The sequence below is a fragment of the Neodiprion lecontei genome, chromosome 5 (genome assembly GCF_021901455.1).
Source record: "Neodiprion lecontei isolate iyNeoLeco1 chromosome 5, iyNeoLeco1.1, whole genome shotgun sequence".
Taxonomy (NCBI): Eukaryota; Metazoa; Arthropoda; class Insecta; order Hymenoptera; family Diprionidae; genus Neodiprion; species Neodiprion lecontei.
In genome coordinates, this window is record NC_060264.1 from 35,561,105 (window position 1) to 35,588,900 (window position 27,796).

The following is a 27,796-nucleotide window of genomic DNA, read 5'->3' on the forward strand; positions in this document are numbered from 1 at the left end:
CGAAAATCTGAAAATCATTTGCATTCCCATACAAATAGACAAAGGTTTATTGACGGTGGATTTTCCGGGAGCTCGGAACAACATTTGCGCAAACACGAGTCACATTTCGATCACGAAACTCTTTCCAAATATTTATTATTTAATTCCATTTTTAGGTCGACTGCGGTAGCGTAGTTATGCCAACGCAACCAATCCCGTTGCAATGGGGCCCCGACTCAAGAGCTGCCCAGCTAGCCACAAATATTTTTTTTTAAGTATATTTCAACAAAAAGCAGCTCGACAACTCCACGAGAAAAATAAAGTATCATGAATTGAACCCACGTGAGTCGAACTATAAAACTTTTTACGGTGAATATGAATTTAACAATATTTTGTATTGGAATAAACCGAATTTCATCAACCTTTTGGTCAGTCAATGTCACAATTTTCACAATCGTTTTTTTGTACGGCGATTAATGAGAAGTTCCGTATTATTGTCGTAAATTAATTTTCATTCAAAATGAATGAAGGCTTTTGCCATACATTTGCCCGCTGATCTACAATTTAATTATCTACGCGACCGTAAGTGGTTTTTAAACCCAGCTCTCAGATGTCTATTGCCGATTTATTGTCCGAAGGACGACTGTCGACGTTTGTTTTCATAGGCAACGACGGCGGGGGTCCTTAAATTTTTTTTGCATAGGGGTCTGTAAAGTCTTGTTACGACACTGTTCGACTACGAGAAGGCTCGAGTATGTCAGTGGGTCAAACCGCAAAAATCACAGCAGAGTATGCAAAATAGCTGTCATCTGTCGTCGGATGTCTGCACAAGTTAATTAAATTGCCCCAGGTACGGCGGGCTTATCTGTAACTTTGGGTTTTCCCAGGATGCGCTCATCGGAACAAAAGTTGCATATACGTGGTATACCATAAAAGTGAGAACGATGTGTCATTTAGAAGTCTATTGAATATATCGTTGCATGTGAATACTTGTACACTGCATATGTGGAAATAAAAACCGGAAACTTTGATGCGTTGCCTGCAGCGAGCTATCAAATATACCTAATATTAAAACACTCGCTGGGTTCTTCGACAATCCGGTGATTTCGGAATTCTGAAAAGAACACATATTACTTTATATTTGAGAATATGTATAGTCCTTTTTCTAATATAATTTATACATATTACTTTATTCCAGTTTCCTATTCGTAGAAACTGGATATCTGTGGTTAAAAGCATGCGCGTACTGTTGTTATGCGAACTCTGAGTCATTTGGGAGCATCAAATTTATCTTGCATGAATCGAAAATTATCGTATAAGTAGATCATATTTAACTTGAAATTTTGAATACAGTATTTTTTAACACATATTATATTACGTACAACGTATATAAATATTATATTACGTCTGGTGGTTAGCACCTGTATACGAAAAGAAAGTATTGGGATTTGATTAAAATTATTCGAATTTCATGATATTTTGTCGAATAGTTTCCAATCGAATTTCTGTCTTTCCAATCGTCATTGCTTTCTCTGTAAAATTGAAATCGCAGTGATAATTACCATTGTAGTAGTTACAGCAACTTGTTGATTGATATATAAAAATAAGTAATTTACGAATAACTTGACCCGTTCGCTTTAAAATGAAAATATTGACTCTAAACGCATTTATTTGAGTGAAGAAATACTTTTTGAACGGTTTTCGTATATTTTGGACATGTTTAAAAATTTCCGTTTTCCTTACAATGTGAGAACAATTCCACAAAATAAATAGCGGAAATGGATTTGTCAAAAAATGTACGCCTATTTCATATACTTGACAATTATTTCATATGAAATATACCTCGAGAAAATCGTGACAAACAAAAATCAAGCTTGTACGTTTTCGTGAGGTCCACTCTGAGTAACTCCACTGTTCATTTGTTAGCACGCGGCTGATGCGAAACTCGGAGTTGCTCAGAGTGGGCGTGTACTCAAAGTTGCCTATAATTAGGGGTCTCCTTTGCGCATCCGTTGGTATAATATGAAAATCTGTATGTGTATAATGGTATGCGTAGATATAATTGACTATCGGTAATTTTTTAACATTCAACGCGTTCGACCTACTTATTGGTTATTATGTTCTAATACATTGTACGATCATTAAATACATTATCATTAACGACGTTGGTTCAAGGTTCACGTTATAGCCAATTAGCTGAGCTTTGGCTTTTGCCTGTCTTGACTTCTTGAAGTAAACGTACACTGTAAATACATTATAGGTATGAGTTGGCGAAATGAAAAATATACTGCACCCGGCGAGTCACATGCCGACGATTTTACATCACGTGTAATGGTAGAGTTAAAGTTTGACGTTAATTTGCAAAGCTCGTTATATTTCTGTCGGCTGATCAGGCTCGCTTTTTCCTTTTTGTTATATGTATAATAAAAAGAAAAACCGGCACGATGATACCTTTTCGCTGAAACTGACTCGGCTTATTATCGAAATTATCTATCTTTCCTACGCACAGTCACGCTAGGCTTATGCTAAACCGTATCTTTATTTGATTTCTTTCTGTGTTTTTCAATTTCGTCACCAAAATTTTCGCTCTCAGGGTTCATTTGTTATCCGTATATTTGTGCCTCGCGGGTATTTCTGTGGCGGTTCAATGGAACGCAATGACTTTTGGACGTAAAAGATTATAAATGATCAACAGAGAACCCGACGGACGTATTTGTGGTTTTCCGGGAATCCCTGATCGATCGTCATTCGCCGGTGCGTCATAGAATCGCCTTACTTCTTTTTGCCTGCAGCCGCTACGTAATTTCTCTATATCTATGACATTTACGAATATTTACTCTTACCAACGGACCAGAGACGATAGGTTCGGTATCATGTTTCATACTCATGCAGGTAGTTTAGATTTCGACGGTGAAAGTTTGTCGAATTATTTGGGTATACTATCATTCTAAAGGCATTCGATTGTTCGCCCATTTATGCGGGGCTTACGTGTCGATGATGTTGGTGACTCATACTTGCAGTCACAGTTGCAATCGGTCGCAATTTGCATGCACACATCTATGTTTATATTTCTTGCTACCAGAATATAAACTTTGGAATATATACTCAGATTGCATAAAGGAGACTTACGTCCGAGCTCCAAAATTTACTTCCCTCAATTATCGAAATTTTCAAATACTTGCAGGATACCCAAAACTTTCCCCGTGATGCAGTTTGGCTCATTTCTAAAAGAAGTAATTCAACACAAAAAAAACACCCGAGAATATTTCCCGATTTGTTTCTCTAGCTTTCGTCGAACTTTCAAAATCAATTAAATGCGAAAGATGACAACTTGATCCTTCAAATCTTCTGATGTTTAGATGATAAGCTTGTCTGATTAAAAATCGATTTTTGAGTATTTGTAATGTATTTTGTTATTCCAGTTTCCTATACGTAGAAATTGAATATCTGCCTGTCGTTGAAAGCATGCGCTTGTTGCTGTACAAATTATCAGTGATTTGAAAGAATAAAATACTTAAATGGATAGAATAATGTCATATAAGTAGATCATATTTGACTTCAAATTTTAAATATAGTATTTATCAGAGAATGCGAATCGATATTACGAATTGATAAAATATATGACTACCGTTTGAAGCAAACTATTCCGCTTCAAAAAATATTATACGAGGCATTCCATGCCATATCAATGAATTTTTCACTCAGCAAGTTGAGATTACATAGAAGGTGGAATTAATTTTTTGCGACGTTTTCAAGATTTTGATAAATGTCCGCTGAACTAGATCCTAATCGATAAAAATTACTAAAACACATATAAGGAAATAGAAAATCAATAATTGAAGCTTATGATTGAAGATTCACAGAAATTGAGGATGCTTTATAGGGTTCAGATTAGATTTTGAAAAGAACGGATGAAAAACAGAACAATTCAAAAAGCTATTGTCTAGGAAATCTTGACAAAACAAATTTTTGAGATCTTAAACTCGTTGCAGAAAATTGGACAATAAATGAGAAATGAGAATACGCACCTGATCAGAGTTTGGGTGAGCAAAGAGTACTGTGCCAATACACCATCGCAGACATTCGAACTGCGGTCAAGATGTTTGTTTCACGCTTCGACAACAGTGCATCAGAGCAAATCGTTATCGAGAGCAGCATCCGGTGGTACAGAAAGGTCAGAGTTTCAACATGCGAAAGGAAGTCGGCAGTTTTTCGTAAAAATTGCCACGCGTGGCATAGATTGATACACTGTTACTATGTCGACTGATTATTGCTAGAGTCGACAGAATTGAAGGGTTAAATGTCGTAGAGATCAATCGAATCGGTATAAAAGCCCTTGCAAAATCGGTACTCATCACTCCAACTGGACGTCAAGCAGCAGAATGTGGTCTCCTCTACTTCTGTGTCTCCTTGGTAAGTACTTGATGTATACACATTATTTTATTTGCAACTATTCAATTTTGACTTGTTGTCACAAAACTCACAAGCATAGCACAGTAATGTATTCGGATTACATCATAATTGGTGAAATCTATTTTTTTTTTATGATTGTAAAAGTTGAAAGCTGAAAAATCATTGTAGCTTGTAATTCGTCAAACAAGATTGATTTTAACATGTTTGAAAAAAATCCTTCTCTGTCCTGTAGTTGGAATCGCTTCCGCGGCCAATCAAAATGCCTGGAAGCAAGGCCAAGAATACACCTATCAGGTGCGTGGTCGCACATTGGCGGCTTTTCACCAACTCGAAGATCAGTACACCGGTATCGCGTTAAAGGCTCAGCTCAAGTGTCAGCCGAAAGGATCCGACTCGTTGAGCTGTAGCATCCACAGTCCTCAGTCCGCAGAGATTCACGCTCAGCTACCTGGTGGATGGGATTCTCCTCTACCCGAGAAGAAGACCAATTTCCAGCAGTTCCCGCTGAGCGAAAAGCCATTTGAGATCAAATTCAAAAATGGCGCGATCGACGACCTTATCGTTGAGAAGTCTCTGCCAGTCGACCAGGTCAACATTATCAAGTCCATCGTCAGTCAACTTCAAGTTGATACGCAGGGTGAGAACGCCATAAAATCTCGCTACAACCAGGAACCCGAAGGTAACAACGCCTACGCCACGTTCGTGACCATGGAAGATACTGTTACCGGCGAGTGTGAGGTCTTCTACGACGTTAGCCCTCTGCCAGAATTCGTGCTCCAAACTAAACCGGAGCTGGCTCCATTCCCAAATCTCAAGGGAGATGGACAGATCATTGATATTGTGAAGACGAGTAACTTCAGTAACTGTGGAAATCGTAGGAGTTACCACTTTGGTTTCAGTGGAGAAACTGATTGGGAAGCTGGAAGCAACTCCATGGGTGATCTGCTCTCTGTAAGTGCATATATTGACTGTAAATATTTTCGACCCACTTGTGCACCGGTGCATATTAATAGAGGGGGGCGTTTATGCTCAAATTTTTATCAACATATCTAAGGGGGTTTTTCATTGTTGCAGAAATCGTCTGTCAGCCGTGTGATTATTTCTGGAAGTCTGGATCATTTCACCATCCAGTCATCGGTCACCACAAACAAAATTATAGTGAGCCCGACTATTCATAACACACAAAAGGGTATGGTTGTCAGCAGGCTGAACATCACCCTGCAATCAGTCGATTCTGCTTCTGGAAGCCCCAAATCTCCATCCAACCCAGAGTCTATGGATGACCTAGTGTTCATCCCTTACAGGGAAAACGACAAACGTCAGCGTAGCTCAAGAAACAGCGGTCGTGATGATGACGACTCCTCATCTTCTTCCTCTTCTTCCTCTTCTTCCTCTTCTTCCTCTTCGTCAAGCTCTAGCTCTTCTTCGTCATCCTCGTCTTCGGAAGAAAACGGTCACAGTCAGGGTCGGCCATACAAACACAACTATGGTCGCTACCCGAATCCAAACCAGTACAATGACCAACGTGGACATCGTCAAGCTCGTGCAGCTAATGATGACTCAAGCGATAGCTCTGACTCAAGTTCCAGCAGCTCAAGCGAAAGTGACAGCCTTAGTAGCAGCGAGGAATACTGGTTGCCAAAACCTACCTTGCAAAATGCTCCTGACCTTCCCATGCTTTTCTTCGTCGGCGACAAAGTCACTGTAGATCACATGGATCTAGTTTCCTACACCAAGAAACTCGCTGATCAGATCGGCGCTGAGCTTCAAAAACCGAGTAGCATCCCAAAGGAAGATACCCTTGAAAAGTTTGCTGCCCTTTCTACCCGCCTACGTACCATGAATACGAAGCAGATCGAGCAGGCCGCGTCCAAGATGTACACACCAGCCTCTCAATGCCCAGGTGATAAGGATAGCAAAACCCAGAGTATCAAGTGTGCTTCGTGGGCAGCCTTCCGCGACGCAGTTGCTCAAGCCGGTACTGGACCTGCGTTGGTTGTGATCAAGGACTGGATTTTATCTAAGAAGGTCAAGGGTTTTGAAGCTGCGGAATTGATCGCCGTATTGCCAGCGACCACCAGAGATCCTACTTCTGAGTACATGGATGCATTCTTTGAGCTTGCCACCAGCCAAGAAGTCACCAAACAAGCTTACCTCAACTCTACAGCAATTCTGGCTTTCGCAGATCTCGTACGTGAATCGCAGGTAAACAACGCCTCGGCCCATAATCGCTATCCTGTGCACAGTTACGGTCGTCTCTCCCCTAAGAACAACCCAGCTGTTCAAAACAAATGGATTCCTTACCTCGAGAATCAAATGAAGAGCGCTATCCGTGAAGCTTACAGTCCAAAAATTCAAGTGTTCATCCGTGCTCTTGGTAAAGTCGGTCACCCTAAGATGCTCGCTGCTTTTGAACCATACCTAGAAGGTGAAGAGGATGCCACAAACTTTCAACGCCTGACCATGGTCCTCAGTATGGCCAACTTAGCTGAACTGTACCCGAAGCAAACACGCGCTGTACTGTACAAGATCTACCAAAATACTGGTGAATCTTCTGAAGTTCGTACCGCTGCAGTCTTCCAGCTGATGAAAACCAAACCACCCGCCAGTATGCTCCAACGCATGGCTCAATTCACCAACGAGGACACGAACAACCAGGTCAACTCTGCCGTCAAGTCTGTCATCGAATCAGCAGCTGAACTTTACGATTCTGATTAGTAAGTACCCAAAGAATCTCAAAAAGAGAAATAATATTATCAGATTACCGTAGTAATGACTCATGGTGACTTATTCTTTGTAGCTCTGCGAACGCACGTGCTGCACGCGATATGCTAAATCCCGAATACATGGGTATCCAGTATTCCCGAAGCTGGCTTCACGATTATGTTCACGAAGAGTTGAATGCTGCTTACAAAGCTAGTCTTAGCTGGATCGGAAGTCAGGACAGCATCGCCCCTCAGGCTATATTTGGTGCCTTGAAACGTAACAAAGGTGGATTCGTAATGCCCACTAGTTTCTATGGTGCCGCGGTATCCAGCTTTGATGATTTGCTCGACGTTCTCTACGACCAATACGAGAATGACGATGACAATGCCCAGAAAGGCAAAGGCAAGTCCAGCAAGTTCAGTCCTCAAAACATTTTGAGTGCACTAAACATCCAAACCGATGACGACGAAGAACTCGAAGGACATATTTTCATCGACGGATTCCTTCAATCCGACCGTTTCATGGCATTCGATAACAACACCATCAAACAATTCCCCAGCTGTAAGTACAGTACATAATTTGAGAAATGTAGTTTTCCTAGATAACTTAGTTTCTACTTCGGCGAACGATTTATCATGGCAATAAATATTTTTAGGGGTCAAGTCAGCCGCAGCCTCTTTGAAACATGGCCAGAAATTCAACTACACCAAACTGTACAGTGACAACGAAGTGACCGTCATTTTCCCAACGGCGATGGGTCTGCCATTTGTCTACACCATGAAGACTCCTTCTCTTGTACAAATCGGCGGCGAAGTACGTGCTAGAGCACACCCAGGTGACTACAGCGGCTCCTCCCATGAGATCTCTATTCCTGCTGCGGTGAACGCTAGTGCCCAAATTCATGCCGTCTACTCCAAAAAGATGATCGCACGATTCGGTTTTGTCAACCCCACCAGCCACCGTCACCATATGGCTGGTTACGATCAGAACTTCCAAATCAACGTGCCACTGAGCGCTGAAGTTGATTTGGATTTCGAAAATAGCCACATCCGCATGAACCTTGAGCCCATTGACCAGGATAAGAGCTATAACCTTGTGCACTACAGCAGCTGGCCATACACTGTTCAGTACGATCTTCTCAATGGAAAACCAGCTTCCCAACAGGAAGGTTACCAGTCCATCGATGGTGACGATTCGGAAGACCGAGAGTGGTCCTTTGGAGATAAGTCTACCGGTTTTGTGTTCCGTTTCACAGCTGAAAGTGATGATGAACCTGAAAAGCTAAGCAATTGGGCCTTGAGGATGGTTGAGTCTGAAGATCCATTGGCATCTTACATCTTCTCCTCAGACGTAGAAAGCATCCAACAGTCCAATTACAATTTGATCTGGGATGCTAAACAAAGCAGCAACGATGCCGTAGAACTTACGTTCTCCTACTCCGATTACACGAAGGGACAGAGCGGCAGTTCAGCTTCAAAGTCAGCTTACCAACACCCGGCAGGCCGTAAGAGCTCCGCTGACGATGATAACCAATCTTCCGACAGCAACGCCTCAGCCCCTCAACCCCACAGCCGCGAACCTGACAGTGAAAAGCGTCAAGAGCAGTTCCTGAGGGAGGCTGCCTCCGGGATCAAAGACGCGTATGCCCGGGCTTACGATTTCGGTGCGGAATTCCAGGGTAAGAACAAGGCGCAATTTGCAGCCACTATCGCTGTGGCCAGCAGCTTCGTTGACGATAAGAGCCGAGTCGTCTTCTATTACGGCAGTGACCCTGCACAGCAGAAGAACTACGAGGTCTGCATGTCCGCTCAAAGCTCGAGTCCTCAAATCCCACGCATGAACTTCGCCCAGGCATTGAAGGCCGAGCCAACAACCAAAGTCGCAGTTGACATTAAATTCGGTGAAAACTGCCAGTCTGGCGCAAGAGTACAAATTAAAGGTAAATTAGAGCAGTCCGACGAACGCAGAGAGTATCTTCAAGATGACCCGATGGTTCTGCAATGTGCTCAAGAGATGCAGGAGGGTAACAACGTTCTGCCAGCTTGCCGCAACGCTACGGCTCGCGCAAACTCTTTGGATGAAGGTAGCTTCACCATCAAGTACCAGCAGATTCCCGACACAGTAAAGAATATCACCGCTAAAGCCTATAGCATTGTTCGCCACCTGACCTATCACTACGCCTACGAAAACTATGTCGATCCCGAAAACCAGGCTGAAGGCCAGATCGATGTCGAATACGAAATGTCACCCGACTTTGAAAGCCTTAACGTAACCATGAACGCCCCTGGTTTCGACGCCAACATTACAGATCTGGACATCAGCGCGTGGGCAGCTCCCCTCCTCGCCATAGACCCCGTTCAATCGGCTCAGCGTCGTTTTGGAAGGGAAGTCCTTGCCGGGCAATACAATCGTGAGTTAACGATACATTCGAAAAGCATATTCAATTTTTTTAGAGTGCATCAACGCCGCAACATAACGTTCTTGTTGAATTCATTTACAGCTACTTGCGTCATTGACCACTCTGCCGCATCTACTTTCGACAACAAGACCTACCCTATCGAACTTGGCAACTGCTGGCACGTTGTGATGACAGCCATTCCCGACGATGACGACGACGACGACGACGATGAAGGTATCTCCGACGATATGGAAGTCAGCGCAGTCTGCCGTGATATCAGCGACAAGCAAAGGGAATGCAAACTGGTTCTCAGAGATACCGAAATCCACATGTACCCGAACAACAACCAGCCCTCCATCAAGGTTGACGGCCAATCTGTCCAACTTTCAAAACACGAAGTCTACCGCTACGACGATGACGACGACGACGACGACGACGAATACGATTTTGAGGCTTACCTCGGACAGCAGGGTGCTGTCGTGATTCATTCTGAGACATTCGGCGTCAAAGCTGCCTACGACGGACAACGCATGAAGCTGGTTCTAAACAACAAATACCGCGACCAGATCCGTGGACTTTGCGGAACATTCACCGGAGAAGAACATGACGACTTCACCACTCCAGAAAACTGCATCCTGAAGAAGCCAGAGTACTTCGCCGCCAGCTATGCTCTTACCAATGAAGACCGCTGCGAAGGACCTGCAAAAGAGAACGCACGCAAAGCTGATCAAGCCAAGTGCTACCGCAAAGTCCTTCTTTTAGGTAATGTCGTGAGCGACCAGGATGCCGGACGTGGAAGGAACATGGGAAGTTCTCGCGGTAACAAACATCAGAACTTTTCCGGAAGGAACAGCCAGGCACGTGGCAGCTGCACGACCTATCGAACCAGCGTGACTCAAGAGGGTGGCCAGGTGTGTTTCTCTCAGAGGCCAGTCGCCGCCTGCGCTCCAGGCTGCAAGCCGACCAGCAAGCAGCAAAAGACCGTGAAGATGCACTGCGTTGAGAAGAGCAGCTACGCCGATTCTCTTGCCCAGCGCATCGATCAGGGAGCTCACCCTGACTTCAGCCAGAAACCCCATAACAAGAGTACCAGGATCTCCGTCCCAGAGAGCTGTGTTCCCGCATAGATCACATCTTCGAAAGTACGGCGTCTCATCACTTATCTGACGTTGTACACTGGTGGTATTTTATGACGACTGCAATACCTATGGACATGTGTATAGTAGTATAGAACTTACAATGTTATCGAATATTTAAAAATTAATTCGAGTGAAAGTGAAAAAAAAAAACGAAATTACAAAATTACAAAGTTCATGTATTTATATTGAATAAAAATTTTCATTGCATATCACGTGATCGCTTATGAGCTGTTAACTTGTATTCACCTTCAAACTTATAATTTGGAAACAAACTCAGTTTAATAATATCAACAGTAGAAGATTCTATTTTTTTAGATAATTTTGTCTTTATTTAAATTACAATTAAATTACACCTACTATTTATACCGGCATACGAAGAGACGAGCATTGGCTTCGACACACAGTCTGAATAATTTACTCATAACAATTTATGACGCCGCGGCGCCGTTCAATTGTCTCATTGGGAAATATATTAGGGTTCGCGATCTTGACGTACGGATTACTTAATTGTATCTTTCCAGTCTTCCTCAAGATCACCGGTTTAATAATTTTAATGAATTCTAATCGAAATCAAATCATGCTTCTGCATCGTAGTCGTAATTGAATTGTATTCACTTACAATGATTGGAATAATCAATAATTAAGAATCGTTTTGTCGCAGTCAAAACGTTGTGGATTATCGTCTCGTTCTCATTGTAATAGTTATGCATGCATACATCATTATATTTGACTAAAAATGACTAAAATGTATTTTTTAGCCAAAACTATAATAAAATTTTCTTTTTAACTCTTAATTTTCAAATAGCAAAATTGCAATATGCCCAAGACTCAAGAAATCTCTCACTTTTTAAATATGGCCTTCGTCTACAGCTCGTATACGACATATGTGGCATCTAATATCATTAGAGCCTATTAGTTTAAAAAAATATCGCTGGATTTTGATGAACGAAGAAAAAAACATTCTTGATAGACAAACCTGGCTAAATAACAAATAGTATGTTGATTAATGAAGAATTGAATTCTTGAAAAAATTTGATGTTGTAACCTTAACTCCAACCATATCGTACTAAAGAGGCTATACATATACATTGTTCTCTTTTGTCATTTCATTGTCAATCACAGAAGGAACGACTGGGGGCGGTGGGGGCTATTTCTTGTCTGTATCCACGTCCGCCGACGTTATATTTCCTATGATAGAACGAACACAAAGAAAGAAAAGGAAAAAAATACAATAGAAAACAGCAGTACATACAAATTACTGTGAAAAATGAAAAATTTGGTTCAATTTTTTGTTTAATTCCCGTTCAATTGATAAGGCAAAAAATTTTCGCGACTGTGTCTGGGAAGTGACTTTTGGAATGTATATCAGCAATGCACGCCTCGCTGATTAAATAGAAAACAAGAAAGATGTTTTCATATGACAAAAATTGATGTATAAACATCCATAAATTTATGAATATTGTAATTTGTCGCGACACTCTCACGTTCATCATACAAATATATGGATATCAAATTCATATTTACGTGTGAATTAATTAATTACCATTGTAACATTTTTACAATAAATGTTTTCTTTTTAATATTAATATTATGATATTATGTATTAACGTATTGGTATATCAAAGTAAGTAGCGATGAAATTCGATTTCAAAGTAAGAACCAATATGTGTATATTAAAGTATTCGTTTTCAGTTAAACTGACTGTGAAACAGAGAGGTAACATGCAATAAGTGCAGGTTTCAGAATGACATTGAATGTACAATTATTCGAATTCTGGTCTTTAGTATAGAGTTATTTTAAATTCTTCAACTGCCAGCCCTAATCTATTATTATTATAGATTTAGTAATATGCAGCAGTACAAAATTGGAAATTGTGTATATAAATATAGCCTACTATTGAATTCTGGAGGAACATGATTATCATAATGTGGGCACAAACATTTCGCCCATTAAGGTCCAGTGAAACTCGACTTTCCTCAGGTGTACAAACCCGTTGTAAAAGTTTAACACGTGTACTACGATGCTGTCGCCGCACAGTGTAGCATTACTAAAACGTGAAACACTGTACACTGCGAAGCATTGCAACGAGGCAAGAAATATCCCGAATATTGTTACAAGAGCAATACCTATTGTTATTATTCTTTAGATGAAAGATTTTCGCAACAAAATATCCTGTGAGTAATTTTTCGCTACGAGATACTCTTGCATGTTTTTTCTTTTCCTTCTTGTTATACAATTTTACATTTTCGAAACACACGATGTCATGCTGACGCGATAGAGAATATGTGACAAACCCGATTTGGGTGTTCGCCTCTCATCTTGATAACGATAATTAAATTATCCTAAATATATAATAATATCGTATGTACAATTTTTACGTTTAGTAGCAACAAGCCATGCGGGAGGCGGCGGCGTTGCTCCAGGGATGGTTTGATGTGTACAAGATAACATACGCGGTGTTGAAAAAAAAAAAACCCCGCTTCGTTACTGGATGATAACGTCGCCGTTGTTCGCCTTGACGGAGTCCATGTTTGGTACGTAGTCCAAGGCCATTAGGCAGGCAAAAACTGTCATCACCATTTTTGGTTTAACTTCCGTGATGTCTTCGGGCAGGGCGTAAACCCTCGCCCCAATTTTACGGGCCATGGATATCGCGTACTTTGCGTTGTCCAGGTTCTCCTGCTCGGTGCCGCCCTCCTTTACCAGCTCGTAGTTTATGATCCCCGGTTTTATCGTGTCGATCAGGTCGATAACCACCTTCGCGTCGGATATGCTGTAGTCCTGAAAACTCTTAATGCTGCTGCTCTTCCCCGCGGCTTGAAGCTTCGAGTTGACCCACTGAACGATCGATTTCTCAACAATCGGACTGCCCTGGTTCCCGGCCAACGAGGCAAGGATCGATAGAGTGTAAGACCTCATCAGCTGCCATATTAAAGCCAGCGTCAGAGTCGCGTTGCCGTCGTTAATGTCCTGCCCGGCAATACCGACAAGCGAGAAGTTCATCTGTTTACCAAGGTCGACAGCGTAGTTGCAGTTCTCCAACTTCTCCATGAATTTTCTGAGCTTGGTGAACTTCTTGTGAACCTTGTTCCAACTGACCGTGCCAGGCTTGATAATGTCGTAGAGTTGGAATATCACCAGACCGTCGGCTAAGTCGGAGTACAGCCAATTCACATGGGGCGAAATGCCCAGCGAGTTCATCCAATTTCTATACGTTTTTTCCTCCCTTGTTTCCTCCAGTGATTCCAGTCCTTCGATCACGGTCTCAGGGTTGTCCAGGCCAGGATGGTTGTTGAACAGATTCGCAACGAAGGCCAAGTTGAGCTTGTAAATGCCGTTGACGACGTCGCTCGGGGTGACGAAACTTCTACAACCAAGTTTCGCGGCCTGCTGCAGCATTATCTCCGCCCTCGTGCTGTGGTTCGGTTCCATCAGAGCCTCCAGAGTCACGTCAGCGTCTGCCGGAGCTATTTGCTTTATCAGATGCGAGTAGATCTCCGAATCGGTGATGTCCGACTGGAAGTTGTTGCACCTTCTCGCTATTCCGGCATTCTGGAGGTGATGGTTCACCCATCGCAGAAGTATCGCCTCAGGCGACAACTTCAGTAGGTCCTCGATCCGCTCTCCATCCTGCAGCAGCGTTGTCAAACCTGGACAGTTCTCAAGGGTTATTTGATTGAATAATCCGATTCTGATTATCTGCCACAAGAGTCCGAGGACTAGGTGAGGTGATCCTTTCGTCAAATCGTGTGCGTCAATGTTTATTATGTTGCAACCAATTGCTTGGGCCGATGATAGAGCTAGCGTCAGGTTCTCATGCTTCGTGTAGAGGGTCAAATTCTTCTTGTTTATAGTCCTTTCGTCGATCGTGTCCGGGCAGGAATGGTTTATAATTTTACTGTAACAAACGCGTTTTAAAATTAGACATGCACTTCAACTGAATTCGTGAAATTATAAAGCGGATGAGTCATGGAATTTTTATTGCCAAATCCGGAGGGATTTGATCAAGACTTTTCAATATATCGAATATGAAGAGTAAGCCGTTCATGTAACAAATGGATTAACTACTCAAAACCGCGCCTCTTTATCTGATAGCCCTGAAAATATGCTTTATCTTATCTTACAATTAATGGTGTACACAATTCTTTCAGCACTGCGTGTCCGATAATCTTGACTTACCACAGGAGTATTCCATCCTTGACCTTATCGTAGAGGGTTTTTCCTTCTGGATCAATCGGCAGGAGATGTTTGAGGTCTGGATCGTAGCCCAAGTTTGTATTTACCCAGTCGCTGAAGGCCAGCTGCTCTTCCAGCCTTACTGAATGGGTCGTTCCCTCGCTCGAAGCGTCAGAAATACCGCCGAGAGTTTCCAAATTCTCTTTCTTAGATACAACTTGTTTGAAAGTAGACCCAAGCTCGTTAGCTTTCAGCTCTTTGCATAATTTCTCGAACTCCTCAAAGGACAATCGTCCCTTATGCTCCAGTCTCTCCTTGTCGTCGTACTCTTCAATCATTTGGCGAACTTTGTAGCCGGGCATTTTGAATCCGCATACGGCCAACGCTGTTCTAAGCTCAGCCAAGTCAATGAAACCATCGCCATTTTGATCGATCTGCAACAAATCGGTAAAATTGATTCTCAAATAATTCACGTCTCTATAAAATCATCAGTCATGCTAATAAACTATTAATCTCTATCATTGCGAAGGTTTATTGACTGTCTGCGAGTCGAATGTTAATTACTAGAGACAACCCGGAGGGACGATATCAAAAACAACTTACTGAGTTAAACAGATTGAAAAAATCTTGGAAATATTCGTCCATGACATCCCATTTTTGCATCGATTGGATCTCCATTGTTACTATTATTGTTCTTAAGCACTCTGAATAATTGTATTACTAGAAGACAAGAATTGAGTAAAATGTTCTCGCGGAACTCTACCGAATTGAAACTTGCAAAAGCACTCAGTGAGTCGACAGTCGGACAGACACAGCTGCTTATCAACGTTATCATTGATACGGAGGTTCGATGAAAAAAAAAAATTAAAAAAAAAAATACCGGGAACCAATACACTTCTAGTTTTTATTACAGCACCACGCACATACGCGGATAAGACAGAGTATTACACGATTGAACAAGATTTTATCAATTGATGGAAGCTGTTGATTAAACCTTGATGTTTGGAAGTAGGTATCTTTTCGTATGAAGTACGCTCGGTCATTCGCAAAATATTTTTTACTATGCGGGTTGGGAAAGAATGTACAATTGGGGTGAATGATTTATTACACATAATACCGATCAACGGAAAATCTTTGGCTATCAAAGTTAACGGGGAGGAGAAGAACTGTTTTGGAACTCGGTCATAGTCAGCGAATACAAATCATGCCGTGTAACTGTCGTTGTCATTTTTTGCGCGGATGAAAAAAAAGAGAAAAAATGGAAACTCATCGACGTAGTGTTTGCTCGGATCATTCTCACTTCAGTTTATCCGAGAGAAACGAACTCTCTGATACAACGAACTCTTGAAACGAGGTTACAGACCTGGCCTGTCACCAAGGACAAGGTTGCGCGGTGGCACGTGGACTAGAAGTTGACCAGTAGTTGCCATCTGCATTTGAACAGTGCTGTACAATCCTAGATGATATCGGCGTTTTTTTTTTGTTTTTATTCTTCGTTTATAATCGCGAGTATCGCATGCTGTATAATAAATACGAGATTTCGTCAATCATTGAGAATAAACGAGATTTTAGAACAATTAGAATCTGAGCTATAACCTATCTGCTGGAAAATCATCACACCGCGTGACACACGAAAAGTTTGGATAATCTTACATCGGCGTCCCTTAATCGATTCCGTGATGTCCGACTTCAAATGGAGGGCAAAGTCTAAGCTCGATTTGAATCACAGTTATTCGTAGTCAGTAAAATATATAATAATATATTTTTTAACATTATTTATTCATGATTTGAAATTCGTTGTGCGACCTAACAATAATTATTTTCCCGCAAACGATTTCTGGTAGGTATAGATCTGTGAACAATTCATCAGTTTTAGTATAACCGTTAGTCTGCGATCAGTTGGACAGCGGTGTAGGTATATATACATATATATATATTACATTATCTTTCACTCGATACGATAATTGGATGTTTTTCAGTCGGGATCCTTGCGATTTTTCTCAGGGTGAGTCACTCCTTCGCCACGACGAATAATTACGAATTGTTTAAAGCGAAGACATCGCACGACGAGATCGGAATTTCTCATAAACACACTTGTATCATGAACTATACTAGCGAGGTCGTCGCGCGCCCGATGACGCGATCACAACAGTTTGAAACGCATTGATGCACACATGTGTCTGTGTAAATCTCATCCACAGCTGTAAACACGGATCGAAAAAAGTATAACGAATCCCGCTTTGTAACGGTTTTTATTGTTCCAATTCCAATCCCCGTTGTAATCACTCTTCTCCACGCTTCGAGAAAAATTCCGCCCGAGTAATATGCGCAAACATGAGCTGTAATTATTATAATATTAAGCAGGGTACGTTAATTGTTATCTGAGAACAATACGAACGAGTAAAATTCTTCTCAGCCCTCAATTAGACTCTAAGAGGTTATTGTAAAACAGTGCGAACACTAACTGATCTTTCTGATTTTTTTCCCCATATGTTCTTGTTTCAAAGTAGTTTTGAAAATTAGAATAACATCAACTACTCTCAATGATAATCCGTTGACGCATTACAGGAAAGTGAGAGTGTCCCTGCTATTGATCAACATTCGAAAGTCAGTCAAACAACATAGGCGGTAGATATGCGGGAAAGCGCATATATACAGATTGTTACTGCATGCATTATAAGATATACGCAAGAGCCATTGAATACAAACCTAAATACGACTGAACTGATTGTGAGTGAAAATTGGACTTGGAGAATTTGACCATGTTGAAGTTGGTAACGTTATCGTAGCGACTTATGCTGATGAAAAACCGTTATTTCACCATTTTGGAATAGTTTGAAATTCAGTAAAACGTCATAAAACGAAACATACTCATATTTCGAAGTCCAATGTTTCGTTACGGTAACGTTACTAACTTCAATCTCGTAGAATTTCAATTCTCTTTTGTGATTATTCAAAGCCATGTAAAGTCAGCATAGAGAAGAGCGACGATGTCGAATAAGCAAATAGTCGCCAATCCTAACTTTGACATAGCAAGTGGGCTGCAGATCTCAATGTAATTATATCATCGCAATGACGCAAGTTCTTTAATGAATGCAAAATAAGACACAAGTCGAGCCTACGCATCTCTTGACGCCAAACTGGCAGTGGAACGTTTATGACCGGCCGTCCTACGCACCCAATTGTAAGACTGCTGAAATCTGCCTGACTTTTCAGTTCGATGAAACGTGCTGTCGTTACAATTCTGCAGCTCTCTGTATTAGTTTTTCTCATTCTCTCCACATAAGGTTCTGCTGACCATGAGATGACTCCGCAACATACCTTATCCTCGCATGTCTTTTTTCATTGTAAGTAAGTAAGTGTGTATGCGTAAGTCTGACTTCTGCATCACGATCAAACAAGACTGTTCGTTCAACAGCTGATAAATTGCACTGTCAACGATGCGGACTAACAGTCAATATTAATATCCCATACAACGTCACAAATTTTCCGATAATTTTTACTTCACACATGGCAGTGGCTGCAGTACCACGTGGACGTACCGTGGTACATTCACTCGTCATCGTGACACTACGCACTTGTTCATACATTCGCGGCCAATTGATGCTTCCGTAGATAAGAGTTTAGATCCTTTCTTTAAACGCTTCCTGAGTGGATCTTTATTGGATAAAACGGAGCCACCAGCATCTTGACCCTACGTTTAATTAAGACCAGTCGTATTGTTGCCGCCTCTCTCAGGGTTCATTCATAACATCAAACTGGCTTCAAGTTACCAAATGGAATAGGTATGCCTATTGCGTCGCACCTCGTCGGATTGCTCATTAAAACAATCCATTTATCCTCGGATGAGTCAATGCCAGAGGCATAGGGCGGTGTTTCTTTGTCAAGAACTAGGACATACACACTACATTTACCTCCACTTAGTGTGCCAAACACAAACGAGAGCGGTTTCAAATTCACTAACGACAACAGGTGTTGGTATGTATTCAATTTTGTGAGTGTGCATCGAGTGTTGTTACAGCGTGATGCAACTCAACGCAATTACATAGGAGTTTTAAGCGGGCATGTGCTGTTGCAGTTGCTCGTCTGAGGAATGAAATCGGGGACGCCTGGAACTTAGCGTCATATACATATATTGAAGAAAAACGAAATGAACTATCGGAAATTCTGGAAATTTTCAACGAGATGTTAGAACTACAAATACTGCAAATCTTTTTTTCAACAAGGCACCGACTTCACGGACGTGAATTATGATTGGAATGGTGTGGAACGATGGTGTGTAAACATTTTTTTAAATTTATTTCCCGCAAGAAAACGATACCCTGTATTTCATCCGTATCGTATCATATTTGTTAACACCGTTTTTTACTCATTCACGACACCGCAAATGTTACTTAATACATGCTATGTGGCACGGTACAAGGTACTCGATCGTAAAAACCGCGTGCGATATACGAAGTCGATTTCATGCGTGAAGTGCACATGAAGTGTCGTTATAGAAACAGGTACTAACGATAAGTGAAAAAATAATTTAGAGTTTCGTACAGCTAAGGTAGATTGTGGTCTTTGTCGTTAAGGAAGCCAAAAAGTACAAGGAATTAGAAACGAAACTAACAATGAACTTGACGCTATTAAACCAAAGTAACGTATTCAATTAATTAACCAATTTTAACTACTACTACTACTACTACTACTTCTACTACTGCAGTAAGTTTCCTGCACGAGGAAACAAAGGAACCACGGCATAATTACAAGTACGTTCTCAAAGAACCATCGGCCAGCACATTCGACGCAAGGCTTTTAACAAGTGAACTACGCCTAATCCCTGAGAAAAGTGTATACCTTCTGTAATATCATAATGTTGCGTACCGTAAGCGTGAACCCTATTATGAAGAAAAACGAGGTCGGGCGAACCAGAAAATACGAAACCATAGCCTTTGGAGGTAGCTGATCAATGGCTGAGGTCAATACCTAACAACTTCGCAACGCTGAAGTTGGTAACGTTAGCGTAACAAAACGTCAGAGGAGAAAATCATTAAAGTACCGAGTGACTTTCAAGGAGTTGACTAGGCGAAATATATGAGTATGTTTTGTTTATCGTGATTTACTAAATTTCAAACACTATGCTAAATGTGCGAGCTAACGGTTTTTCCCAAACACGTATCGTTACTAACTTCATCCTCATACAACTTCGATCAGTGAGTTAAACGCTCAGAATGGACAATACTGTTGAACGGGAAAGTCGTCATGGTCAAACAAGGCACACGTCATCCGTGGTTGATGGAACAACCTGCAGCCAAAGATGAATCATATCGACGTGAAAATCAGGTATATACCTAGTGAACAACAGCAGTGATCTCTTAACCCGGATTCCATAATTCGTCATAACATACCAGTTCGTAAGTACCGAAAGAATGACTGGCTCTCCGACGGCAGGCTATCTCTCACAACTTCGTCAAGTATCATTTTGATTAGAAGATACTCCCACGTCCGATCATTTCTCCATCCGTCCGAGCATCCGTATAATAATATACAGAAACGCGTGAGTAAGCGAATGATAAGAGAATCCCGGCTTTCTCATTCTCGATTATAAACCAGGGAACGACGACCTTACACGATTAAATATGGTTTCAGCTGAAAAGTGCTCATCGAAATGAGGATGAAGTTACTAACGTTACTTTAACGATGCATGTTTAGAAAAAATCGTTTCTTCGCACCCATGGCAATACCTGAAATTTGGTAAACCATGTCAAACAAAACATACTCTTATTTGGAAAAGCCAACTCCTTGAAAGTCATTCTAAAGTCGAGAACTGATGATATTTTCCCTAATGTTTCGTTACGTCAACGTTACCAACTTCAGCCTCACTCATCGAGCGCATACGCATGAAATTCATATCCGCAGGTCATCAGTTTTCCTGAATTTCACCGTTCAAACGGGTTCTGGATTTTGAGTAACTTCATCGCAACGAAGTCATGTTCAAGGTGTGGTGGTATAAGTGGCACGCTTCTCAACTCTGATTTCAGGTTCACGCAACCGAGTATTAAGTGTTGTTAAAGCACCTGTTAAGCAGCGCGTAACTTACGGTACACGAGACTATTTTTCAGCATCACGTTTCGCTTTTGTTTTCTGTTGCAGCACACGTGACGCGACTAAGAAAAACTTAATAGCCCGTTGTGCTCGTCCTCCGATATTACAAGCTGCACCTTGACACGAAAGTGTTGTAGTTTTGCGGTTGAAGAAGCGCGCGAGGATTCAATATTTTATACTATACTTAACCCTGTCATACATTTTTCCTTCCATGCGATTCACTTGAAATTTTGCGCACATGAGCTTTTAGGATCGCTGATTACGAATCTGAACTCAAAATTCGAAAATTCAAAATGGCTGATCCAATATGGCGAACAAACAATAGTAACAACACAAATTTTGACAAGATTCTGTAGAATTTTTCGGTGTGTATTAAGTTTGTGTAAAAATTGGCTTTCGAATTGCATCGTAGATTAGCAGAACATGCTTTTTTTCGTGGAAAAGTACGAATTCCAACAATTTGTTTACATCTGCTACTTTTGCAATAAATCAATAAATAAGTTTTATATTTTTTTTTGACTTTTTTTATATTTCTAGATTATATCATAATTCGTACACAATAGACCCTTGAAAGCATAAATAATATTTGACCATCATTTTTATTTTGTAAAACCTATTCCGTACCTATATGGAAATTTATAGGTACTGAAAATTTCATTCCGTAAATCCATTCAATCGATGGAAGAAGACTCGAAATATCGAATGTATCAGAATTTGAGATTGCACGATCAACTCTTACCGACTTAGCGGGAAGCCTTTGATCTCGCTCACAATAAATTACGATAATTATGAGTATTATTAAAAGATTAATCATACAAGCAGTTCGGATCAGTGCATAATTTTGAACTCAAGTGATTGTAACGTTGAAGTACTTCTGCAGAGGAATTAATATCTTTTTTCTGCTAAACCACGATAAGAACCGCCACGGGAAGTGCTTGCGATAGACGCGGATGTAACTATGGGACACTTATAATACATACATACATACATACATATACATACATGTATATATATGTATATACGAGTATATGTATGTGAATCAACGCGATGATTGCTAGACGAGTAACGCAGTCTACTAGGTTTCAGTGAAACCGGTATAACATCGCACCGCCGAAATACGAGTATCGGGATTGCGAAATTTTTTCTGAAATCGTACCACGACGAAAGACGATACATCCGCTCTGACTCAACAATTGCGTATAAGAGCCTTCTGCATCAGGGCTCTAACTCCCAATTAGAATTTTCCGTTGCTCAGTGCAAACACAGTGTAAGCGGTAATTTAAAACTTCGTTCAACAGGATCCGTGCGATATATTATACAGTGGGCGAAACTACAGGTGCAGAGATTGAATTCAATTAAACTGACACAACTTTTGAATGGATCAGTTGCTGCGGTAATAAATTACCGAGATTCACATAGTTACATTGATCACCGTTACAGAGGCTGATTGTTTAATTACTTTCTTGACACTGCACAAATTTCCGGCACTGATGTACGGTCAATATAAAGCACTTGCCGCTACATTTTTTTTTTTTTTTATCGGAAAGTAAACTTGATACGTCTTCATGCGTATGATACGTACAGACGTATACGTATAAGTTTGTATTCAAACGTTTACAGGAAATAACAAAAAATACCACAGCTCTCTTCCGTTTGAAGTTTGATGTTCTTAATAATCAATGTTTAGCGCGTCGATTTCTCCTATCGTTGTTACGCCATCCTGACACTCCCACATTGCTGGTACACAGTTCACATGAGAATCCAGGATGCAAACCGAGGATGTTTACGTGTGAACAGTAGCAAACCATCGCGTATTGTGCTCAAAGTAGGTTGTCGGAGAGTGTTTCCCATAGACTATTAGACGGGCATCCAGGAGGTTCAATACACCGTTGGGGAAACTGTACTAAAGAATGTACACAAGGATCGCTTGGATGTGAGGAAAGAAGTCGTCTCTTTCGCGTTTCTTGCGCCGTCGCTTTGAAGTGTCGAAGCGGCTCCATCGACCCCAAGGATCTCGTAAATATCCGAAATGATGAATTTTTGAGGTGAGAGACGAACGAGGAATCACAAGTGGCGCTTGTACGATCTCTGCACAGCGCACCAAGTGGGCACAGGAATTAAACGTCCTGCCGATAAACACGTGAGAATAGAGTCAGCCTGTGTATACCGGACCGGTAATCGGTCGTTGAACCGAAGTAAGCTCGACTGGCCATGCAGCCGAGGAGCCAGACTAAAATTCCGAGACGTATATGCGGCAGGATCGCATCTAAAGCAGCCCCATTCCTGACCGCTTCAATTTATCTGTCCGCTAGAATTGAAAGTCAAAAAATCGGAGTGCAGAGTCCTAGTTGCGATCTGACCGCGAACGTTCTGAAAATGCGTCCTGCATTCTTTACTCCAGAGATCAGGAGACGAAGGGATCGTTGATTTCGCTCGCAACTTTAACAGCTGATGTACCTACTCGTGGGTTAATTGACCGCGGTCACGTACTTCCAGGAGAGTGATTTTTTTTTTCAAACCATCAACGGGTGACGGATTCTATAAATTACTGGGATGGTGATAATTAAACCATCTATCGTTATACTACGCATATTCGTCGAAATCATTTTATCAACATGTTAGTCATACACATCCACCGCAGAAGTTAGTCACAGAAGAGAGTCGATCGCTTGATTTGTCTAAATGAGGATGGTATTCAAATTGACCGAGGTTTTTACTTAAAATCAGATGTTCAACTAGATTTCTATCCTTTCCACGAGAAATGCGGTTACCCCATTGTGTGTGTACGAGTAATTATCAGTAGCTAATCGCAAATACACTGCAATTACGGTACGCCAACATTCTTTATTTACTAGACTTGTTTACATGTGCGTGTGTGCTCGGAGTATAGTTTGCACAATATTACAGGGATTATCTGTCTTTATTTACTTTCAAATTCTTCAATTACCATGTCACAATTAAATTTTCATTATCAAGGTTCATTTGTCGACTTGTCGAGACCGACGAAAGCTAGGAAAATATTGTTCACAAAAATACTTCTCTCGTTTCTCGGCATACTCCGTATGTAAGTTTCGGTTCGACGGATCAAAGCTTACAATTAGTGTAGCAATAGTAAGCTCTTGTGTTTATAGTTTTTCTATCTGGTCTGTACAAACTTTTGTCCGCTTTGAAGCGGCAGGTATACCACAATTTATATATACATATATGCATTGTACGAGGGAAAGGTCACAACCGGTTTTTGAAAAGAGGAAATAAAAAAAAAAAGATATGAATATGAACAAGGAGCAGCTGAGAATAAAAAAAAGAATGGCACGTGTCACCTGGAGCAAGAACGTAATGTGATTCCTCTTCACCCCTTGCGCTCAAAACGAGACTAGCTTGTACATGTGCGATATTTACGTGAAAAACTCGAGGTACAAATAACAAGCATTAATTTTTCTATGAAAAAAAAAAACAAAAAAAAAAAAAAACTGCGAGATCCTCGAATCAGTCTTGGAGTCCTAAATACGACTCGAAAAGTACTTGAAAGTGACAAAATTAGCAACGATTTTTGCCCCCGCGACGCAAGTGCGATCCGGGGGATCAGCCGCCGAAGACACGTGGTACCAACCAAGGCTATAAGGATCACGGTTGCGTTCTATTATCTTCCATTCCTTTCTGTGTTCTTCTGCGTACGTCGAGACTTTTAAAAATATCTACCCTATGGAAACTAGGCGATAAATATCTATGTATAGCCCTCGGCTTATGACTCGATAAGAATAGTTACCTAAGCTCGATGGATAAACATACTTACATGTATTCAACCATTTATGGTCATGCGGACCGCGTACCTCGAATCGAATGAGCCATGAATTTTGTAACAACACACATAACCAAGCAGCAATAAAACAACGATCAGTCACTTGTACGTTCAATTTTTTTGTTTTTTTTTTTTTTTTTGTTTTTTGATCAACTTTTCGAACCAAGTATTATGCTACACCAATTTATAGTGCCAATAAATCATATTACACAGGCATTCCGAGCAACATTCGAAGCGGGAAATAAATTTTTTCCTGCAGAAAAATTATGCCTATCTTCTCTTGTCGCGAATAGAAATGAAAGTGGGATTTCAAAGGAAGCCTATTTTATTGATACCTACCCGCACGTAGATAACACGAAATATATTTTCTCAATTAAAGAAGATGTTACATCTTAAATTTATCCAGGCAGTCTGTATTTATTACAGGTAAACAGAGGAATTTAATATGGCCGAGGTAAGAATAATTAATGGAAGAAAAATGAACACTATTTATACGTCAAATTGTAGCATAACAGGACTTGTATAACATGTTGTATCCCATATTATAATATATCGCGTATATATGTGACATTCTAGTTGTGAAAAGAGTCGTCATTTGAGGAATGTGACTTATTTTTATCATTCATTTCGTTGCATACTTTGCTATTTCAGGTGATACGAAACACTGTATATCGTATCGGTATGCAAGTACAACATTGCGTTGATGTGTCATCGCGGAATGGTGTATCCCTTACATATGTGTACGCATACATATATATATATATATATATTTATATGTATATGTCACTAGCGTACGCGTTCTAACAGGTAATTGGTAGTAGGGAATGGTTCAAGGAGACTGTAGAATTGATATTCAATGCTCACCGCATTGTCACCCGTTCGAAATACAAGAAAAGAACAATAATAATGATGATAATAAAAATAAAAGGAATAAAGAATAGATGAATAGAACAGCGTCAGCTAGTTTGAAGAAGTATAATTATAGACATCTATTTGTGAATGGGTGCGTGTGTGCTATTATGCTATCATCATAGTTGCCGAAATATTTGCAATTTTTTTTTATCTGCAGAAGGCAGATTACATTTTTTTCACACACCTCAGACATCAACATTACAACCAAAGTTGAATCTCAAGTTCGATCCGACACATGTGAATTATATACGTGCGAATTAATTATTTTTATCGCTGTTCTCTTTGATTCGCTTTTTGTCCAACAGAATTCCAACGTTTCAATTTACAAAAAGTCGTGGCGGTGACAGTGCATACTTGATTAGTTTAACAGTAAATCGCACTGCTCACTCCCAATCAGTGACCGAAAAACGACTATTCAATCTTCGGCTAGGTAAACTCTATGTTATCGTAGAACTTGTATAAGATAATTTTTTTTCGCAGTAAAATCATCGATTTTTATGATAGCGATTAACATCGCTCCACCTTTTTACTGTACAAAGGTAAATTCGTTTAGTATTGCTGATAATATATAAGGAGCGTAACGGCCATTTTGTACGAATTTCGAAATTGCGGCACTCTTAATATACAGGAATTGGAGAAATAAAGGGTTACTCGCATCGTTCCCCACCTCCGGCAAGAACCCGCGATCATCTCCCGATGATTTCGACGCATGCCCCAATCCCCGGGGTTATCGACTGTCATAATGGCAGTCCACGAGGATAACCCGGACCCGGCGCCTGGCGCCCGCCCAGTGCGCCAACAATGGGTTGAATACACGCTCGAATATCGCAGAAGGTAGGGTACGAGGGCCGGTAGGAGGAATAATTGCTGAATCGAAGACGGCTCGCGAGAGGAAGGGTGATAACGGTAGCGATCAATATACATACATGAATGACAAGGATTTAAGTTCGTGCGAGAAGAGCGGACAGAGGTACGAAATGGTATGTATCATACCTATATAAATGCTAGGGGGACGGCATTGGTACAAATAAAAAACGTAAAAACGACGCGTACCTAGATCGGGGGTAAACAAAGGAAGAACGCGTCGATTAATTGCAGTTAGTCGATTTCAACTCACCGCTTGAAATTGTTCGAGGAGTTCCTGTCTGTCGTCTATAGCGGTCGCCATGTTGTTAGCTTTTGGTAGTGCGCGGCACTTCTCGGTGGGTTCCCCTTGGCGGCTCGAACCGGATAGCGTTCCTTCACTCCGGGTAACAGGAGCCTCCTGCAACGTCGTTCCAGCAGCGAGCCACTCTAGAAACTGCGTTTCTGCTTATAACGAGCCGGGCAAAGCGGGACCGACACTCTGTCTCTGCGCACGTCGCCACACGCCGCCTCGGATATGACTGGATCACTGGATTTTACTCTGTTCCGTATTCGAACAACGAATATACAGCTCCGACCACCGGGACGCGGCATGCGCGTGTATACGTACACACACGCAAACCGTAATTTATACCGACGTCTCGCAGCCACAAACTCACCACTGAGTCACACTTATTATCATGCACACATATGCCGGACGGATCGGCCACCACGAGTGTCAATAATGTCGTATGGCACCAGTATTCGCATTTTTGTTACGATCGGTACGCGCTTTAGTTCGGTGTTCGTGTATTATACCTGCATTGATCAGATACGCAAAGATGCGATCAGACGACGAGATGGATGGCCGAAAGCCCGAAGCGCGGGATCAGACTCACCCGGGTGTGGGTCAGAATCTCCAAATACCGAAAAGTCGGCTGGACGAAAACCCGAAATTAGGATGTTCGAGAAATCACCCGGTAAAATAACTGTGCTCCCGCTAATTCGTTTAAGCGAACGCTCTATTATTCGAAAAAGTATTTTAAGAACTATCGGAAAATGAAAGTTCCGAAATAAAAAATTGAGAGAGGCTAATACTTCGAACAGTCGAAAAAGCAAAAGACTTATTTCTCAAAAATCAAACTTCGGAAGGAGCAAAATCTCGATCCGCAAAATGCAGAAGGATCAGAATCCCGAAAGGAGGAAATACCGAATCTCCTGAGAATTCGGGATTTGTGAAATTCGTCAACTCGATGCTAGTTTTATCAAGATTATCTCATTGCATTAGAAAACCGTCTGTGTCATTAGAGAAAAAAAGAAAGCAAAGGAATAGGCAACATC

The 27,796-nt window shown here is 41.1% G+C and overlaps 2 protein-coding genes across 3 annotated transcripts; one reads left to right on the forward strand and one right to left on the reverse strand.

The window, feature by feature from the left end:
- Positions 1 to 4,277: 4,277 nt before the first annotated feature.
- On the forward strand, positions 4,278 to 10,847 carry LOC107217257 (vitellogenin). The gene is made up of 6 exons (XM_015654700.2): positions 4,278 to 4,392; positions 4,625 to 5,343; positions 5,467 to 7,109; positions 7,193 to 7,659; positions 7,754 to 9,508; positions 9,599 to 10,847. Exons 1-6 carry the CDS (start codon positions 4,362 to 4,364, stop codon positions 10,621 to 10,623), a joined length of 5,640 nt encoding a protein of 1,879 aa, XP_015510186.2. The 5' UTR covers positions 4,278 to 4,361; the 3' UTR covers positions 10,624 to 10,847.
- A 92-nt stretch (positions 10,848 to 10,939) lies between these two features.
- Positions 10,940 to 27,020, reverse strand: LOC107217286 (plastin-3). 2 transcript variants are annotated; one of them, XM_015654761.2, is made up of 3 exons: positions 26,730 to 27,020; positions 14,815 to 15,245; positions 10,940 to 14,533 (listed from the first exon to the last, which is right to left on the reverse strand). In XM_015654761.2, exons 1-3 carry the CDS (start codon positions 26,778 to 26,780, stop codon positions 13,120 to 13,122), a joined length of 1,896 nt encoding a protein of 631 aa, XP_015510247.1. In that variant the 5' UTR covers positions 26,781 to 27,020; the 3' UTR covers positions 10,940 to 13,119. The 2 variants fall into 2 exon arrangements, with proteins under 2 accessions (XP_015510247.1, XP_015510248.1); XM_015654762.2 differs by lacking the exon at positions 26,730 to 27,020 and adding an exon at positions 15,415 to 15,593.
- Positions 27,021 to 27,796: the final 776 nt, after the last annotated feature.

What these genes read in the sequence shown, in the direction of transcription:
- LOC107217257 (XM_015654700.2), top strand. Translation starts at nt 4,362, where the DNA reads ATGTGGTCTCCTCTACTTCTGTGTCTCCTTG. An exon ending in CCATGGGTGATCTGCTCTCT is followed by an intron (nt 5,344 to 5,466) that starts GTAAGTGCATAT and finishes TCATTGTTGCAG; the next exon opens with AAATCGTCTGTCAGCCGTGT. An exon ending in CCTTGCCGGGCAATACAATC is followed by an intron (nt 9,509 to 9,598) that starts GTGAGTTAACGA and finishes ATTCATTTACAG; the next exon opens with CTACTTGCGTCATTGACCAC.
- LOC107217286 (XM_015654762.2), bottom strand. Translation starts at nt 15,489, where the DNA reads ATGGAGATCCAATCGATGCAAAAATGGGATGTCATGGACGAATATTTC. An exon ending in TTTTCAATCTGTTTAACTCA is followed by an intron (nt 15,246 to 15,414) that starts GTAAGTTGTTTT and finishes GATTTGTTGCAG; the next exon opens with ATCGATCAAAATGGCGATGG. An exon ending in AAGGATGGAATACTCCTGTG is followed by an intron (nt 14,534 to 14,814) that starts GTAAGTCAAGAT and finishes CGTTTGTTACAG; the next exon opens with TAAAATTATAAACCATTCCT.